The following is a 19,859-nucleotide window of genomic DNA, read 5'->3' on the forward strand; positions in this document are numbered from 1 at the left end:
TTACAAATAGGAACAAATTATAACCCATGAACCCATTCAAAAGATAATCATATTTGTTGGTGAATCGCCAAAAATATTTCTTCAAAATCATAATTCACACTCAAAATAGCAGTTGTAAAAACAAGATAGAAATTTCAGATGATTAAAATTAAGGACCTTCTGGCGATTTTGGCCAAAGTTAAAGACTTTTAATGACCATATGAACCCTGATTACTGATGTAGGGAAACTAATATTTTTTCCTATTAAATTCAGTTGTAATCCATATACTTGAAAAGCTGCCTGCAGTGGAAGAAACTGTGCAAAAAGTTTTACAAGAACAGAATATATGGCAATAGCAACACTGTTGTACGGGGGGGGGACTTTTTATTTCCAGCATGCAAGACTGTGTATTGGAAATTCTAAAGATATGCTCATTTTAAAATTATTTTGCGATATTGCTTTTGAACTGAATTTTATGGTTTAAGTGCAAAGAACATGATATTTAATAAAGAAAATGTTTAAAAAGACGCTCTTCTGCACGTAATTTAAAATCTGAATTTTTTTTTTTTTTTTTTTTTTTTTTTTTTGTGTGTGTGTGTGTGTATGCGAATTCTACATAAAAATCATGAGAAGTTTTAAGAATAACAGAAAGTTGGGAGAAATATGTTGTAAATCAGGTTGGCGGGAGAACAGTAAAAAATTGGGAGAGTTGGCAACTCTGTTACTATTATGAAGGACTTTCTAAGAAATAATTCACACTAAGATTTTTCAATCTGAACTGTATTAAAATTAAAACCAGTTTTATTGAAAGCTATTTTCTATGGAGAATTAAAACATTCCACAGAACTGACTGAAACAATTTTCAAATGGCTAAAGATACTAGATATTAACAAAGAAAAATATTTAGGAAACAATTGAACATGAATTCTTTTTATTTAATTAAAAAATGAAAAGTACACATAAATGCAACAGAAAAATTACCTGTTGATTCTTACAGTCATATTATCTTCATCAATTAATCTTACTACTTTTATGGTATAGATACAATGGCTGAAACAGAACAAGGCATTTTGTTAAATATAGAATAAACAATATACAAAAACAATAAGTCCTGATGTCTAAGAAAATCATAAAAATCTCTTCAGCTTTAAGAATATATTTAAAATATTGATAATTTTTGTTTACTAGTGGATATGTGCTGTGAATGAATTTTTAATATGCTATGAACAAGTACAATTTTATGTTTTTTTAACAAGCCATTTCTTGCAAATTTGCATTTCACTGCATTTACATCAGGCAAAAAATCATGCCATGAAGACATTTAAGTGCTTAAGTGGAAGTTTTACTTGTTTAGTAACAAACAGCAGGGCCACACTTGGCAAAAGCAGACTGAGATTCAAGGTGCATCATTGGCTTTCAGCATTCTTTGCTTCCAGGGTTCATACACATTTCTGTACATGGAAATTAAGTACTTTTAAGGCCCATTAATGAAAAAAATTAAGGACCTATCAGCAAATGGGAGCTGAATAAATTCAATGAACTTATGTCTCCGTTTTTGTAATAACCCTCTAAGAATAAAATATATCCGTAAGTAGAATGCATTCTTATTAAACATAACTATAAAACAAATTTGAGAATAAAATCAACTTTAAAAAAAATAAAAAAATTTATCAGGTAGCAATAATATTTTACATGTATAATAGTTGGACATAGTTTGAAATAAGTAATTAGGGGCATTTTATTTGCATTTTACTAACAGTTAGCTTTATGTTGATTCTTTCTTTTACATCTCATTTTGCCACGTACTTAGTCTAGAGGTTTAGTAAACAGCAGGTAGATTTTTTGTCAAATGGCATAGGTTAAAATGAGAAATAAAATCATAATCAGCATGATTTGTAACAGAAGATTGGCTGTTTCCAGTGCTGCTGCTTGCCTAGAGAGAGATCTGTTGATCAGAGCAAACCTGAAAGGCCTGATGCAGTTTTGATAGTTAGTTGTGCTCCATCTGTCTGATGCAGTTAGTGATATAACTTCATGAAGAGTTCCTGGCATTGTAATCTAGTTAATATATTTTAAGGTTCCGATAAGCCTCTAATATACCAGAGGTGATAAGTTTTGTATTATTTTAAGTCTCACTAGATGCAAAGGATAAGTTTTACATTAATTTCTACATTTTTGTGCTGTATCTTGCGACCACAGTAAGGATTAATGAAAGGCAATAACTTAGTTTAATATGCAGAGATAACTTTCAAAGGTAAGTGGTTAGTTACAAATAATTAAATTAGGTATTATTATAGAATTGCATGACCACTAATAAAAATATTTGTTGAAAAAGCACTATGAAAATAATAATCTAATAGCATTTCACAGTTTAAAATGCATGCAATTTTATATTGTCAGTTTTAAATCAATGTCATAACACTGATTCTTAAATGGTACTAAGGTAATTCCACATTAAAAGCTATGTTTTGTAGCAACAACACATAACAAAATATTTATGCATTTTTTTAATCTGAAGCCTTCTCAGACATTTTGGCTTAATTTATATCAATTTTCTTCTCTTTATCCAAACAATTAAAAATCTGTTTCAATAAACAAACCAGAATTCCACCTAGTTTCTGTGTGCTTTATCTACTAATTTGCCAGTCTCTTAATAAGAGTATGTAATGAGGTTTTACTTGATCTGGTAAAAGTTAAATAGTCCAAAACCTCTTATAGACATGAAGAAAATTATTGCTATGTCTGAAAGTAACAGAAAATCACATAAAAGTTTAAATAAACCTTTTATTTAAAAAGAACTTAGAACATACAGGCACATTCCTATGCTGACAAAATCAACTACAGCTTGTGGTGATGTAATTAAACAGGGTCAAATTCAAACTAAAAATGTGGACTAGTAGTCAAAGACTGCATAATTTAATTTAAATTTAAGCTGGCTCAGTAACTCTATCATCATAACAAATTCAAATGTTAGCGGCGATTACACAAAGATGAATAATTACAAATTGTCAGAGCTGGCAGCTGATTTCCATTATGGTGAGGAAATGGAAAGGGGAACTTATAGTAAAGGCTAAAATCATAAACAACTGGTTAATTTGCATAATAATAACTGTATAAATCATGGAAGAATAATTTTTTTCCTCTTCATGCATTCAGTTCCTTTTTTCAATTAGTTTCCTCTTCACATTAGAATTTTTGGAATTAATTAAAGACTTCTGTTATTCTAAAAAACCAAATGCATTTAGAATGTAAAGAAAAAGCTGATAAATATGAAATGATCTATAGTAAGGGCTGGTTTCAGGGCCGATGAGGAAGAATTTTTAAAATTTAGTGACACATCGAGCAAGAAAATCTAGAAATGGCAACATTTTTAGAATTTGGGACAAGCAGAGGGAGCAAAATTTAGGATTCCAAGAAAAAGGGCTAGAAATATTTTGAAAAAAAAAAATCAGTGGAAAATTATTTTTATACAGAAAACATACACATTCTGACAATTCTGAATATGCTGAGGTAATTACATGGGAAAATTTCTTACCATGAAAAAATTAATAGTAAGAAATTTTTAATTTATTATAAAGTATTTTGCTTTTGCTATGAATTGTTTTGTAAACTGTGCTTTATAGCATTTATTACCTTGTTTATTATTCAGATTCAAAGTACTCTATAATAAGTCACCAAACTGCAAAATAATGCCACTTTATAATATGACAGCAAAAGAAAATTAAAATTTTTAATGTTATTCCTTAAATGTAATTTAAATATATTAATATTATTTTAGTTTATCAATGCAATAATGTCCCCCCCCAAAAAAAAACCACCATCAAAAAATTCACAGATTTTTGAATTAAAAATTTTCTATAGAAATTAATCTTAAATTTGCCAAAATGTTGATAAGTTCCCAAATTTAGAGCCGTTTAATAAAAGAATTTGCATCCCCAAAAGCAGAAAGGTGTTTAAATGCTCTTTATTAGAAAAAAATGAAATAATTTTGAAATGCTTATGTTTGACTCCTTGCTCAGAAGCTCCAGTATCCACCCTTTACATGAGAGATAGTATAACCCATGAACCCCTTCAAAAAATAACCATATTTGTCAGTGAATTGTCAAAAATATTCCTCCATAATGATAATTCACACTCAAAACAGCAGTTGTAAAAACAAGATAGAAATTTCAGATGATTCAAATTAAGGACCTTCTGCTGATTTTGGCCGAAATTAAGGACTTAGGACCAAAAATTGATTCCAAAAAACCTAAGCACTTTTAAGGACCATACGTACCCTGGCTTCATGTCCATGATATACCAATACTTCTAATTTCAGATCTATGAATGAAGTCTTGGTGCCTTCTAATTAAAGATATGAGTCTGTCTGTCTGGATGGCTACTCTCTGAATCATCTTACCAAGACACTATGGGACTGATGATGTCAACATTATCTTGATTTCTGAAGTGCAAGAAAAGTGTACCTGAATTCAATAGCCATTTTCATGGCTATTTGTATGCTCATATTTGTGACAATGAGCTTCTCCATCTTCATTAGCAAAAAGCTCCATTTTTATATCACACTGTCTGAACACAAGACAGTTAAAATCTATATTTTCATTTATCCCGCAGGTTTAGTGTGTTCTGCTACACCATTTAACTTTTAAGAGTAAAAAAATGTTTCATTTAAAACGGAGCAAAATTAAAAATCTACACTCAAATAAAAAAAATATGAAATCAAAAGACTGAAAATCATAAATTACTGTATTTGCCGGGGCGTAAGGCGCACCCCCTTTTTATACACATTTTTGAAGGATAAAACTTTATTTCTGATCATTATAATGAATTTACAGTATTTTAAATATAAAGTGATGCAAATACAGAATAATACTTTCTGCAAACATGCAATTTATCTGGGAAAGAACACCTTCTAATCTTTTTTGTCATAATCCAGACACTCATCTTCAGAGCTAAATTAAGAGTCACTTGAAACCTTTAAATCAGCAACTTAGTCCTCATACAACAAATTTTTCTTTGTACCGCCCAGTGCATTACTGATGATACATTTCTTAAATGATTTAACAACTGTCTCTGTTTTCACAGCATCCCATGAAGCTTTCAACCATTCACAAACTTGCAAAATGCTAGGCCTCTTCCTGAAGGTGTAACCTCAAAATTTAAAAACTGCATCCAACTGTTCCATTTCTCCTTCATAAATCTCTTAAATGGTTTATTAATGCAGGCAACTAAAGGCTGAAGCTGACTAGATAGGCCTCCTGGAATTACAGCTGAGATTGCAATTCTTTGAATTTATTTTAACATCTTTTGTTCAATGAGAATGAAACTGATCCCATACTAGTAGGAATTAGTGATGGGCAACTTCGGTACTTTCTTGTACCCGGTACTAGAGTAACGGGTACAGACAAGTACCCGGTACAAAATACCTGTTACTCAAGTAACCGTTACTTTGAAAAGTACCGAAAACCGATTTCAAGTACTGAGTACCCAAGTAACGATTTGGAGTACCGAAGCAACGAAATACTGGAGTAACAGTTTACTGTACCGGAGTACCCTAGTAACGGTTTGCTGTACCGGAGTACCCTAGTAACGGTTTGCTGTACTGGAGTACCCTAGTAACGATTTGGAGTACCAAAGTACCCTAGTAACGATTTGGAGTACTGAAGTGCCCTAGTACCGATTTGGAGTACCGAAATACGCAGCTAACGATTTTGCGCACTGAAGGACCTCTGCCACGTCACCACGTGTTTGATTTTATCTGTACGGAGTAAGATTTTGAATATCAGAAAACATGTCAACTACGGAAGTGTCTGAAGAGCAGGAGTGCGTGGCGGGTTGTTTCTGGTGTTGGGTTTGTGTAGATTGTCTTTGATGCCCAGTGGGGGTTGGGAGGATTGGCGCGGGAATTGGATAGATAGAAACATTTTCGCTTTCGGTTGTGTCTTGTGTGGAGGTGCAGCAAAATCGATGGGTGCTCTATCAATTTCGTGAAAGGGGTCGTCCATAAATGATGTCACGCTTGGAGGGGGGTTAGTGAAATTGTGACAGTTTGTGACAAGGCGGGGGAGGGGGTAACAAGAAGTGTGACATCATAATTTGATTAAAATAAAAATGTTTAAAATCAGCAAATAGAATTTTGAAGTTATTTTTAAATTACCAAAATTTGAAGGTATTTCCTTAATTGGGGCAAAAGCAACTTTCATGTTTTTTTTTTTTTTTTTTTTTTTTTTTTTTTTTTTAACTCACATTCCTTTCTTTCCAAAAGAAAAAAAAAAAAAAAAAAAAAAAAAAAAAGGCATTCAGAGTAGATTTTGAGAATAGGGTAGAGGCAGAAATTGTAATTTTATTGCTATTGTGTATTAATTATGTTTTTTGCTGTAAATTTTTCTCTTTTTTCATACAAAATAAGTGCACGAATCATCATTATTATTGTTATATTTACAGATGTCATTAAAACATACATTAAATACGCAGCTAACGATTTTGCACACTGAAGGACCTCTGCCACGTCACCACGTGTTTGATTTTGTCTGTACGGAGTAAGATTTTGAATATCAGAAAACATGTCAACTACGGAAGTGTCTGAAGAGCAGGAGTTTAAATTTAAAAATAAAGTCTGAAATATGATCTATAATGTAGTGCTACATTTTTGAACTGCAAGTTTACGTAATATTGCGTAACATGTAACAAAGGGGGGTATGTTGAAGTGGGACACTTTGTGACAGAGAGGGGGAGGGGGGTCCAATATGTTGCAGAAAAGTATGACATCATTTATGGACAGCCCCAAATGAGCATAGTTGCGTACTTGAAAAACGTCGGAAGATTTTCTTTGTATGATATTGAACGAAGGGAGAGTACACTATGTTTTTTTCGGCTGTGTTGTGTTGTTGGAAGGAAACAAAGGAAAAAAAATCGGAAAATAGAAATTTTGATGCAACACTATACCATGAGTAAAAATGTCGCAATAAATTTAAAACAGAAAATTAACTATAACTAGCTGCGTAGCAACCCGATAGGATGCAGTTTCCTAAGTAAATATCAGAAATTTAATGATCAATCTGTTTTAACATGATATTTTTTATTTATACGGATAAATAAAATACCACAGAAGTCGTTTAATACTTTCAATTTGGTAGTAAAGGGCATAGGGGTGCGTAGGGTCTAGAAATTAAAATAATCACAAAACTTTATCCCACTTATAGATAAGATAATGATTTTCAGTACCACTGCGAAATAAAACTTATTTAAGCTACCAAATTTTAAAAAAGATAAATCTCTTATTCTCTACTCTCCCCTATATATATTAAAAATTCTGAATAAAAAAGTAAGAACATTAAATATAACATAAATGACCTTGTGTGTTTAATTTTAAAATACTGGCATAAAATAAAATTTACACATTTATTCATATACACATGGTTGAAGAGCTTTTCCACAAAAAAGTTTATACTGTTCCTTTTTAAATTACATTTAGGTTTATTTAGAGTTAAATTTGTACTTTTGGAGATTTGGCACCGTACAATAAACAATAAAATGATTAGAAATATTTTTTTAAAAAAATATACGATTTTAAAAAATGCATAAACATATATATTTGATTTAAACATTTTGAATTACCAAAAGCACTAGAAAATGAGGTATGTTTTGAAAAGTGAGATAATGTAATATATTTGGATGTACAACAGTAATAAGTAAATTTCAGCAAAATGGTTAAAAATATTTTTAAAAATGCACAATATGATTTTAAAAGGCACATTCAATATAACAATTTTGAATTGAAGATTATCAAAAAACACTAGAAAATAAGATAGCAAAGGGTTTAAAACTGTGAGAGCGCAATACCTGGACGCAGTAACTGCTGTAAACACAAAAATGCAACAGAATGGTAAAAAATATTCTTAAAACTCAAATTACAGCCAAAGCGCATTCGACATAAGAATTTTGAGTGAAAGATTATTAAAAACACTAGGAAATAAAGCAGCATGTCATTAAAACTATGAGAACGTAATATCTGGATGCTGCAACAGCAAAAAGCAACAAAAATACTTTTAAAATCGCATTATATGAATTCAATAAGTACATTCGATATAAAAATTTTAATTACAGATGAATTAAACACTAGAAAATAAGATAGCATGCTTTCAACTGTAGGAGACTTAACATATGTGAGTACAGCTAAGTAAATAATAGAACTGTAGAACTTTATATTATATTAATAATCTAAATACAATTTCAAAATAATATTTTTTTAAGAAATTGACATTTGAATAAAGTAATATTTCATTTAATTAAAACAAATAAAACTTTGATAGGCTGTGCAAAACGTTATAAAAGAATCAAATTTTTTAACTTTATGGAAATTTTAGGCATTTAATTCCTTCTATTTTTTTATAAACACCACTTAAAATATGTAACGAAAAATTAAGCATAAAAAAATTGACTCCCAGAAACAGTTTTGAAAATAATGCAGCGAAAATAAACATAGAAATAAACATTTTAAGCTGAACTTAGGTTGGGATTTTAAGAAGGTCAACAAATTATTAAATATTATAATTGTAATGTAAAAAAATTAGTTGTTTCAACTTTTGTCCACTGAAACGGTTTCGCCGATCATTCAGTATTAATCCAGCTTTAGAGAACACCCTTTCACATGGCACTGAAGTAGCCACAAGGCCTAATTTTTTCCGTGATGATTCATACAAATTAGGAAATACATTTTTATTCTTTTTCCACCACTCCAGTGGATCCGATTTCCTGGAAAAAATGGGCTCTTGCAGGTATCCTTTCACTTCTGCCGCAGCTTTGTCGATCGCCGCATCTGCTGCGGGAGCTGATGAAGTTCGAGAGTCTTTAACTTTACTCTCAAACTCGAACCAAACCGATGATTCGTCTATCTCTTGATCATCCCCTTCCACATCCTCAACAAGTTTATGGGTAGTTTGTGCAACTACCGATAACTCACAGATAATATCACTTTCAATTTTTTTGGCGACATCACATTTGAGCCTCGATTTTTTATTCGGGGGGTCAAGGAAAGTGGATTGAGCAATGTCTTCTCTTGAATCGATAGCTGTAAATCTATTACCCAATTCACGTTGTAGTACTAGTACCATATTTTCTACTTGTTCATTAACACTTTTACTAAGCAGATTTTCACAGATTTTTTGAAGTCTGCCGATTAACACAGGTGCCATAGTTGCTGACAAGTATTTTTCTGAACTCAACTCGCAAGTCACCTTTTCTAAACGTTTCAAAACGTCACAAAAGATGTTGGACACTTTCCCATTCTGGCACATCAAGAGCCTTTGCGGGGTATTTCATCAAACCCATTGTAGAACGAATAGTCTTTCAGTTCAAGGAAACGTTTTACCATATAAAATGTGCTGTTCCAACGAGTCTTCACATCTAAGATGACTTTTAAGTCTTTTCTCTCCTCGCTAGAGCACAGATATTTTCGCAGATTTTTTGCAGCAATATTACTTCTCCTGTAAACTATCAATATCCCTAATTTTCGTTAGAAGGTCGTTAACCTCATTTAGAGAATTTGTGACAGCCAAATTGAGAGAGTGTGCAATGCATCCTAAATGTTTTAACTTTAGTTCGCTGTCGACAGCGTTAATCACATTTTTGTCATTCTCAGTCACTATTAAAGACGTTTTTTCCATCGGAAAATATGGTTGGCAAATGTGTATGATACTTTCTGTAATATTTTTGGCTGAATGACGTTAATCAAAAATTGAGCAGTCAATCAGTACCGTTTTCCTTTGCATGTGTTCGTCAATAAAATAGCCTGTCACGGCCATGTAACTTTCAGCCTTTTGGTTGCTCCAACAGTCTACAAACAGATATTTTGTACAGCACTAAGAACGTTTTTTAAACTATTCTTTTTTTCTTCATAAGCAGCAGGAAGCAAGGATTTAGAAACCGTTTTCCATGAAGGTAAGGAATAGGTTGGATTCAAAGCCTTTGAGTATTCTCGGAATCCCTCATTCTCTGCGATACTTATTGGTTGTAAATCTTTATATACCATTTTGATCAGTGCGCGATCGATTACTTTTTTTTTTTTTTTTTATGTACATCCATCGTATTTCTCTGGACAAACTGTATTATGCTGGACTGGGAATTTTGTGAAAATACACCAACAATATCACAAGCACTGTTGTCTACCGTAAGTTGTGTAGTCTGCTGGGATGTGCATGGCTGCCCACCATCTGCAGGGCTAGTGACAACAAAACGGGCTGGAGCGGCATCAATATCATCAACATCTTGATTCGGCAAAGCGCGTTTCTCGTGCAGATTTACACAAGGATGCTTCCTTTGCAAATGTTTTTTTTTTAATTTCCTGTTGAACCACCTTTGATGGATAAAAGGTCTTTACAAATGTCACACATAACTTTTTCGTCTTCATTAGTATAGGAAAAGTGTTGCCAAACCAAGCTGAATTTCCTTTTCTTACTAGACATGTTGCATTCGATATTTTTTTCTGAGGCGTAAGAAACTGATAGAGGCTAAGCAATTCTATAACGTACCGATACTCACCAGTACGAGACAAGAATGAGTCCTATGGGAAAAGTCATGAAGTTGGGAGATGGTATCAGCATCGTCAGATAAGCATAAAAAAAATTCTATTAACGACTTCCGCTGTTCACTCCAGCTGCAAATTCTAAAATCAGCACTATGCTGTGAAAAGGGTAAGTGCAATATCACCTAATGATTCTATTAATCAGGCATGAAAGAGCAAAAAATGCAAAGGAAAAAAAGGAAGGAACATGTATGTTTACATAAACATGTCCGGATAATTTCCGGTGTTCCATTCGATAGTTTTTCCCCCCTCAAATAAGCTTTAGAGGGAGTAAAAAAAATGACAATCCTGCGTTAGGCACGTGACCTGGGTTTAGTTTTTGGCGAGATGAAAATCTGTTTTTAGAAGGGGGGGAGAATTATCATAAGTGGGTCAGTTATCTTTGTTCTTTCATTAGAAAAGTTTAAAATTGCGTCTGTATTTTATGTTGATACGCTTAGTGATCCACTAGATGCTGTGACATTTTCTCAAGTAGGTACAGCGGGATAAAAAAGGATCACATGATTTAAGTTGCCCTATTAAGCAAGCAAACAAAAAATATTTTTCATGATTTATGCTAAAAATATGTTGAGGAAAAGGAAGTAATCTAGTTGGTAGTTGATTCGATTCACCAATCCAACAACAGCAACTTACCAAATCAATCATTTCAGATCCACGCAGTTTTTCTCCTACAAACGATGAAAAATTAAAACATGCACAATTCGAATTGCAAATCATCTAGCGCTCCCCTCCCTTTCCCTCCTGGACCCACCAGCGACCGAGCGGTAAAGTCGCTGAACACTGGTAGTTCGGTCCGCGGTTCGAATCCCGCGAACAGGCTGGCTGCATGGGCGTTTTCGTGGTTTTACCCATGTGTAACATGTATACGAGCCAGGTTCCCTTACAAAGTCCTCCACAAGGGCATCCCTCCCCTTAGGCAGATAGCCCTCGAGGCTTTGCCATAATGACACACGCACACACACAACCTTTCCCTCCTGACTATACCGACTCCAATCACAAGCGAGCCATGCCGGCGACAGTGACTGCAACTGCTACTATTCCCCCACACACACACACACACAAAACGAATGGCCTTTCAAAAAATTTCCACTATTTCACACTCGTCCTCCCGCGCACACAAAGACAATTAATTATACTACCTCAAACTCTAGTCTCCGTGATGAACGGAACGGAAGTTCCCCCTTTCACGTTTGCCATTCCATGCCCTATTTCAAGGTCATTCATGGACACAAGGAGCGCATATCACCATTTCGCAAATGCAACCAGATACTACAACCAAAACCGAAATTAGCTGAACCCTCATCGATCCTCCAGTAACGAATACCAAAATACCGAGAAGAGACGCATATTTTCGTTACAAAGTAGCGAATACCGGAAAGCACCCGTTTCGGTACAGAAGTAACGAATACCGAAAAGCATCCATTTCAGTACAGAAGTAACGAATACCGAAAAGTGCCCGTTTCGGTACAGAAGTAACGAATACCGAAAAGTACCAATTTCGGTACTGAAGTAACAGGTACTTGGATGTACAGATTTTCAGTACCCGTTACAACTAAGTACCCGTTACAAAATACCCGGTTCGGTAGTACCAACTCATCACTAGTAGGAATACTGAACTCTACATAACTGTAATATTCCCACACTCCACAAGGAAACAAGGGAAAAAAAATCACATAACTCCGAATAGAGGAAATTTTTAGAAATGAATGCAATCAAAACCAGAGTATCGATGTACTAGACACACCCCATTTTTGATTCATAGAGCTATTTTCATAGAAAAAAGTGCATCTTACACACCGGCAAATACAATAGGTAGTACTGTTACATTATAGCATTTTTTTAACAATTTGATTTTATGAATTTCTATTCCACGGAAAGATAGCAGACTGATTACATTATGGCTACTTTCAAAATTATTAAATAGGTACGTTTTAAACTTTTTTTAAATAGCCATTAGACTTGTGCCATTACAAAGGCCAGAAGTGGTGGCCATTTCATTATGGAAACTGTGGCCACTGTTGCCTCCTATGAAGGAATGGACAATTACAGCCATGTCTTCAATGGTATTCAAATGCGGGCTCTTTGCTACGGCAGTCAGGGATACTAGCCACTATGCCAGCTAGGCAGCATGCTTTTTAACACAAGAACAGCAACTTAATATGTGGTTGTATAAAAATGAATACAGTACCAAAATGATTTCATATTTGGTTTCTTATCTATTATTAGACAACAGATATTTTTTATTTAGATAAGCTATAAAACATAGTACTTATTTGTGCAACTATACAACATATTTCCAATATTCTATACATCTTTTACTCAGTATTGTACAGCTTAGAGAATTTTATAAATAAGATATATTTTTATGAACTTTGTTCATATTTTTGCACTTAAAGTTTGCATAAAAACAAGATATATAGTGATTTCATCAATACACAATATGCACAAGATGCAATAGAGGGCAAAAGAAATAAATGCAGGAATATTTTTAGGAAAGAATGAAAATGCATTTAATATTAAAAAAATGTGTATCTATTACTGAAATCATTTTCAAAATAAGTTTTACGCTTTAAATGAGTACAAATATATATATTTTTGACGAACACCTTGGCAAATGATTTCCTATAACATAATCTTCAAGCTGCTGTTGTCATTAAGCTCTATGCACATACACTTGTATAAAAAGCAATATGAGTGAATAAATAAAGTAAAAGAATTGAAATTTTGGACTCGTTAGAAAATTCTCAATTACTTACTCATGTTTTCTATTTTTCATGCCCCACCAAAAAATCTGTTTTTGAAATCATTATTTACAACTAATGTAAGCAAATTTACTATTTGTACAGACAGTAAATTAACTAACTATGGTGGGGCTTCCGTTTGAGTTCCAAGCAGCACAATTGCGCTGTTGAGATTTTATGTCGAGAAAACCCAGTACATTTCAAACATTGTGGACAACTGACGAAGCGTTACTGATCGTTGAAGTTGCTCGTTCAGATTTACTGAAGCAAGTACATCCTTTTAATGTAAACAACATATTTTACAATAGGTAGACTAATACTATAATAATGCAATACATTATAAAATTCATTTTTTATTTCATTGTTATCTTTCCAATAATTTTTATCAAGCAAAACTTGGAAATATTTATAAATTTACAGTACGCATAATTAATAATACAGATGTATTTTATAAAGTAAAGAAGAGGATAATCGCATTACCTAGCAAATACAAGAAGTGCTATTGTAAAATAAATCGATGTAAAATAAACAAACTGTTTTTTCGCTGCTTGGTATTTCTCGACATAAAATAAAATAAGCACTATGGCGTTGCTTGGTTCTTTTCGTATTCATTTACAGAAAATGTGGTTGCGTTATTTGGGATTCTTCAACGGCGTTTTTTCAATACCCCCAGGGACTCAAAACAATTAAGATTATACTTTAGTTTGAACTTTTGCACACATATAGGGGGAGGGGGGAACTACTGATAAGTTTGATGGCAAGATGAATTTTTGGAAATAAAAATACATTTTATATTCATAAATAAGCATTAATTACAGGCATTTTTGCATTATTTCAAATTCTACTATATATTAATAGTGGGAGAAAAGCTATTAATATTTTAATATCCCTTTAAAATGCACATTGAAAATACTTCATTTTTAAACCAACACAATAAATTCTACTTTTAATAATTTGTAGTTCAAATTATGACTTTGTTCAAGTAAACAGCTGGCAAATATAGTGAAAAGGTCTCATAAACTTTGATAAAAAAAATTGTCATACAGAAAACTTGAAAAAAAAAAAACATAATACATAAAATGATAAGAGTAATAACAATTAAAAATAATATACTAGGGCAGCGCTGGCCAACTTATCATAGCCCGCAGGCTATATTTTCTTCACCAAACATTTCGGGGGCCGAGATGGTTGATAAATGAAAAGTAGTTTATGTTAATTAAAAAAATATTTTATTTATATTAAAAAGAAAACTTTAAAATATTCGTAATATATTAATGAGAACATTGTGGCCGTAATTGTTTAACAACAATATATTTTATGTCCACATCAATATTTGTTGTGGCAAGTCTAATTATATCTTCAAGAGTGAAACCTTTCAAACTGTTTCTATATTTTGACTTTATATATTTCATATCGGAGTACGAGCGCTCGCAGATATATGCACTTCCGAACATTGATACAATTTGAAGTCCAAAATCTCTCAATTTTGGATATTTCTCTTTATCTAAAAATTTGAATATTTCTATTCCAGTTACTCCACGAGATGTAAAAAATGTGTCAGCCTGCAGGTTGCATAATTCTTTTTGATATTTAAGATCAACGGAGTTGATATCAATATTAATTGGATCACAAAATAAATCAATAGACGGTTTACGATCATCAAATTGAGAAAAATCTTTCATTGAAATCTGTAATTAGCCTATTCAATTTCGGTAGAAATATTTTAAAATTCGCTTCTATATTACATTCCTTCATAGATCTCTTTGCAAGATTCAAAATGAAATAAATTATTTTGCTCCAAATTAAACCTTAACAAATTTAATTTGTTTCTAAATCCAGTAGCATATTTATAAAGGCAACACACATTTTGATCTTGTCCTTGCAAGGATTTATTCAAAATATTCATAGAATTTGTAATGTCTGTTAGGAAAGCAAGTAAATAAATAAAATTTTTATCAACTAAATTTGCTGTCAAATTTTCATCGACAGCAATTTCTGTGAGAAAAAGATGAACTTCTTTTTGAAGTGTAAAGAATCTCCTCAAGCACTTTCCAGCACTTAACCAACGAACGTTACTATGTAAAAGCAGATCTCCATACTCAGTTTCCCATTCATCCAAAAATGTTTTAAATTTTCAGTGTGTAAGAGAAAGATTTCCGCCGCGAATTAAATTAGTAATTTTGCAAACCTTGTCCATTAAGTCTTTTATTTGTAGGGATAAACCTCATAATGCCTCCTGATGGATAATACTGTGTAACATACGACATGTTATTCCTTCTTTTTGCAAAAGTCCCACGAGCCCAATATTTTTGTCCATCATAGCTCTAGCACCGTCGGTTACAATAGCAGTGCACTTATCAAATCTGCCATACTGCTTTACTGAGCATTTTAAATCAGGGTTCATAGCCACATTTTAGTTAAAAAAAGTAAGCACCTATAAGCACTTTTCAAGCACATTTTAAGGAAAAAATAAGCACCTGTCTAATTACATTATACACAACTGCATAACCTTAAAAGAAAAATTAGACTTGTAATTTAAAATATGAGCAATGCAATATTTATTAAGAGAATGAGCATTACCTCAACAATGGAAAACAATTAACTTTTTTTTTTTTTTTTTTTTTTAAATTTTAAATGAGTTCAATTTACAGAATTAGTTTACAAAGAGAGAAAAAATCTATGCAGAACTAAACAATATTACAAGATTTAATGATGATATTTCAGTTGAAAATATAGAAAATAAATAATAATAAGCCATATTAATTGTATTCATTTGGCACCTACCAATTTATTTTTCCACTCATATTAATATTTAAATAATTTAACCTAAATCAAAATTCTAAACATTTTCTAAATTTTCATTGCATAACAGCTTTCCCTTAACAGATATTCCAAGCAAAGTAATTTAAGTAAAAAAGAGGCACATTTCTGAAATCAGAAGACGGGAAATTGTTTCATGCAGTCATCCTTTAACAGTAAAAGCTTAACTAGCCCGCATTCTCGGAAATTCCCGAATATTCCAGATAGTAACTGGAAAAAGAGGAGTGAGGGAGATTGTAGCCCTTCTTTAGATTTCTCGGCCAAATAAATGATTTTGACGTTTCGATATGTGCATCAATAAAAATAGACCAACGGAACTGAGAAATATTCTGCTTAGAAAGTGCAGTAAAACTCTTTTAAGTGTTCATAAACAAATCTCAGACTGAACATCAAAATTAATTATCAATGCAAAATACCGCAAACGTTATTGCGCAATACGTGCGCAAACGTTATTGCGCAATACGTGCGGCATAATTCTTCCATATGTGATATTACGCAATCGGAATCAACACCTGCCGGTATTCGGAGAATAAAGAACTAAATAAAGGGGAAAAAAAAAAGAGATAGAAAGAAAGAGACTTACTATCTGGGGTGTTTCTGATTCTAATTTTCAACAGACTGTATTAAATTTCTGGAATAGAATCAGTCTTCGCTTGGGTTAGGTAGACCGCAAAAACTTTTAGTCCTATTCAATCCAGATTGGACAGTGACAAAAAAAAAAGTCCGCTGCTTCAATATTAGAGATTTTGCGGAGAAACTCCCAACCTCCGTACTGTATAATGTATTGGCAAAGAAAATGAAATTATTTTGACTATTTGATTACTTTCCTTTTATTTAAGCCATTCCGAATATTATTCCTTAGAAAGCTAATCTGTGTAAAAACACACTAATTTTTGGAAATTTATCTAAACTTCAGCAGTTTCTGCAACTATATTATTATAAATATTCATACATATGCTCATAATATAAGCATAACGATCATAATAAACACGAATATCAACTGACCACGCGGAACAAGAATGCAAATTATTAAAATCTTGATAAAAATTCAAACGTGTGCAGTATTTGGGTAGGAGGAAAAGAATACCAAATGTACCAGAATTTTCTACCGTTTTCAATTCTTTGGCCAATAGAACGATGTGCACCTGTCTGTACTCTCGCGCATACCATAGGTTACGTTAATGCATAGGAAGGGGGGAAAGCAATTTCTGGGAGTATGATTCACCATCTGACGTTGCATATAAGGAAGAAAAGTTATTTATTTAGTTTTGGCTTTGGTACGGGGAAAAAATGCACGTTCATTAAAAACAAAGGATTAAAAAAAAAGCACTAAAAGCAAAAAATAAGCACTAAAAACAAAAAAATAAGGGCTTTAAAGAAAAAGTAAGCACCTATAAGGGCCTTTATATTTTATTTTCAAATATAAGGACTTATAAGCACTTGTAAGGATTGCTACGAACCCCGTAAATTGTTTGTAAATATCTTCTTCTTTGTTGTTCCGTGTAATGATTGTAATTTTAAAATTTCTTCTGAATAATTATAGTTTTCATTTACGGTTCTTATAAAGATAAGCATTTTACTTGTATCTGAAATGTCTGAGCTTTCATCCAATGCTACCAAAAAATAGCAGCAACTATTGATTAGGTTTTCTAATTTATTAGTGACATACATGTTAATCTCGTTTACACGTCGGCTTACAATCTGGTGAGAAAGAGATACTGTTTGAAATTTTCTTACCACTTCATTGTCATTAAATGCTTGAGCCATTTTTATGGCACATTTTTTTAATGAATTCTCCCTCCAAAAATGGCTTCTTTGCCTTTACTATTTCTAAACAAACTTCAAACGATGCAGCTACAGATGCTTCTTGAAATTTTGGTTCTTGATTAAAATAAATCATTTAATGATCCAGCTTCTTTTTCATTTTTTTCACTAGTGGTATTTTATAGTCTCGAGTGTACGAATGATACTTTTTTCCATGCATGGAAAGATAATGGCGCTTCAAATTATATTTTGTACACACAGCTATGATTTGTAAACATTCCAAACACTGTGGTTTACCATTCTTGTTCAGAATAAATAAATAATCTATCTCCCAGCGATCTTGAAATTCTTGATTTTCAAGGTCTATTTTTCTTTTATTAGTATCACTCATATTCAATAATTATTTTAATTAATAAATAAATATGAAATTAAGTTAATAATATTATAACACAAACACCCCTCAATAAATTCTAGACAAGACTGCACTCGCACAATTGCATGAATCAAACAAATAGTGCAGGGTAGTGTGCACATCACGTGTGCCAACAAGAGATAAACAACAACAAACCACAAATATAATATGTGGTGCCAACCATCATCAAACATTAAACGGATTGCTGCTGTATTCAGTGAAACCAGGCTAAGTGAAGTTATGCAAACTAAATAACATCTACTTTAAATTCAAATTAGATTTAAATTTTCACGTAGTAAAATAATTTTAATATTAATAATAATAAATTAGTAACAAATTTATTAATAGAAAAATGTACTCGCGGGCTGTAAAAATAATTTGGCAGGCCGTTTACGGCCCGCAAGCCGCCAGTTGGACAGCCCTGTACCAGAGCACACATTTTACACTTTGAAAACATATAAAATATCACTGTCAGAGTTCAAACTAATTTTTGAAAACGCAATACTTCATATAGATAAAACAAGATTTTTTAGCAAATACCTAAAGCTAAAAATGCAAAAAATATAATTACATTTTACCCATATAGGTACACTGAGCAAAAAAAAGGGGGGAGACAGCTCTATATCTCCTGTTCTACTGGGCCTATTAATGAAATTCAACTTGCGTTTTCCATGTCTCGAAAGCGCGACTTAGGAAATGTATTAGATTTATATACAAAGTGATTCTAAATTACTATTACAAATTAAGAGAAATGATAGTACTTATTCAGATGAGCAACAATTACCATAGAACAGAGGGTCGCATCCCCCTCTGAGAGGCAGAAAAGAAAAATATTAGAATTCCAATCTGAACTTACAATGGTGTTGGAGAGCGAATGAATGAGACCAAATGTTGCACAATCAGTTTAGTGACAAACTCACAGAGAGTGCACAAAACAGATAAAATGAAAACTTGGCATTTGAGTGTTAATTAGAGCTGAGAATTTGATGGCTTAAGGCCTGTGTACACATATCGATTTCGTCGGCCAACTCAGCTGGCCAACAATATCTGAGATAGCTCGCCTGTCCACAAGGAACGATTTTCTTGTTAGTACAGGAATTCACTCAGCCAATCACTGTGAAAGGGAGTGTTTCCATCCTCTACAGCATCAGACTGTCTACGATTTGTAAACAAAGCTTACGGTGTTCTGCAATAGTTAAAAAATGGATGACTATTTTACTTTAAATTGCTACTATAGATATAGCTACAATTTTGAATTTAGCAGAGGGGATGTATTTGGACCAGAAATTGGGTCAAACAACGAGAAATTCATGGTGAGTGTAATACCCTGCTCTGGGAGTTGCGTATTGAAGACACGGTACAATTCGGAAAGTATTTACGGATCATGCCGCGTGATTTCGATTTTTTACTAAATTTAGTTTGCAGCAAATTTTTTTAAAAAAATATGCTTTTCTTTTGTGTACTGAGTACACAGATTACTTTTTATTTTATTTATTTTTTAAATTTCATTTTCTAGCACTCCTATCTGTGCACTTAAATCTTGAAATAATAAATAACCATGTT

At 32.5% G+C, this 19,859-nt stretch overlaps 1 protein-coding gene across 2 annotated transcripts in view; it reads right to left on the reverse strand.

Moving 5' to 3' along the window:
- Window positions 1-19,859, reverse strand: part of LOC118182618 (uncharacterized) — a 269,407-nt gene that overhangs the window by 212,382 nt on the left and 37,166 nt on the right. For both annotated transcript variants that reach the window (XM_085819175.1, XM_085819174.1), the window contains exon 8: window positions 962-1,030. In XM_085819175.1, the coding sequence (XP_085675301.1) occupies window positions 962-1,030 (69 nt within the window). The remainder of the gene's footprint in view (window positions 1-961; window positions 1,031-19,859) is intronic.

This window comes from Stegodyphus dumicola, chromosome 6 (genome assembly GCF_044657685.1).
Source record: "Stegodyphus dumicola isolate Sdum_Otavi_A_Nest chromosome 6, ASM4465768v1".
NCBI classification, from domain to species: Eukaryota; Metazoa; Arthropoda; class Arachnida; order Araneae; family Eresidae; genus Stegodyphus; species Stegodyphus dumicola.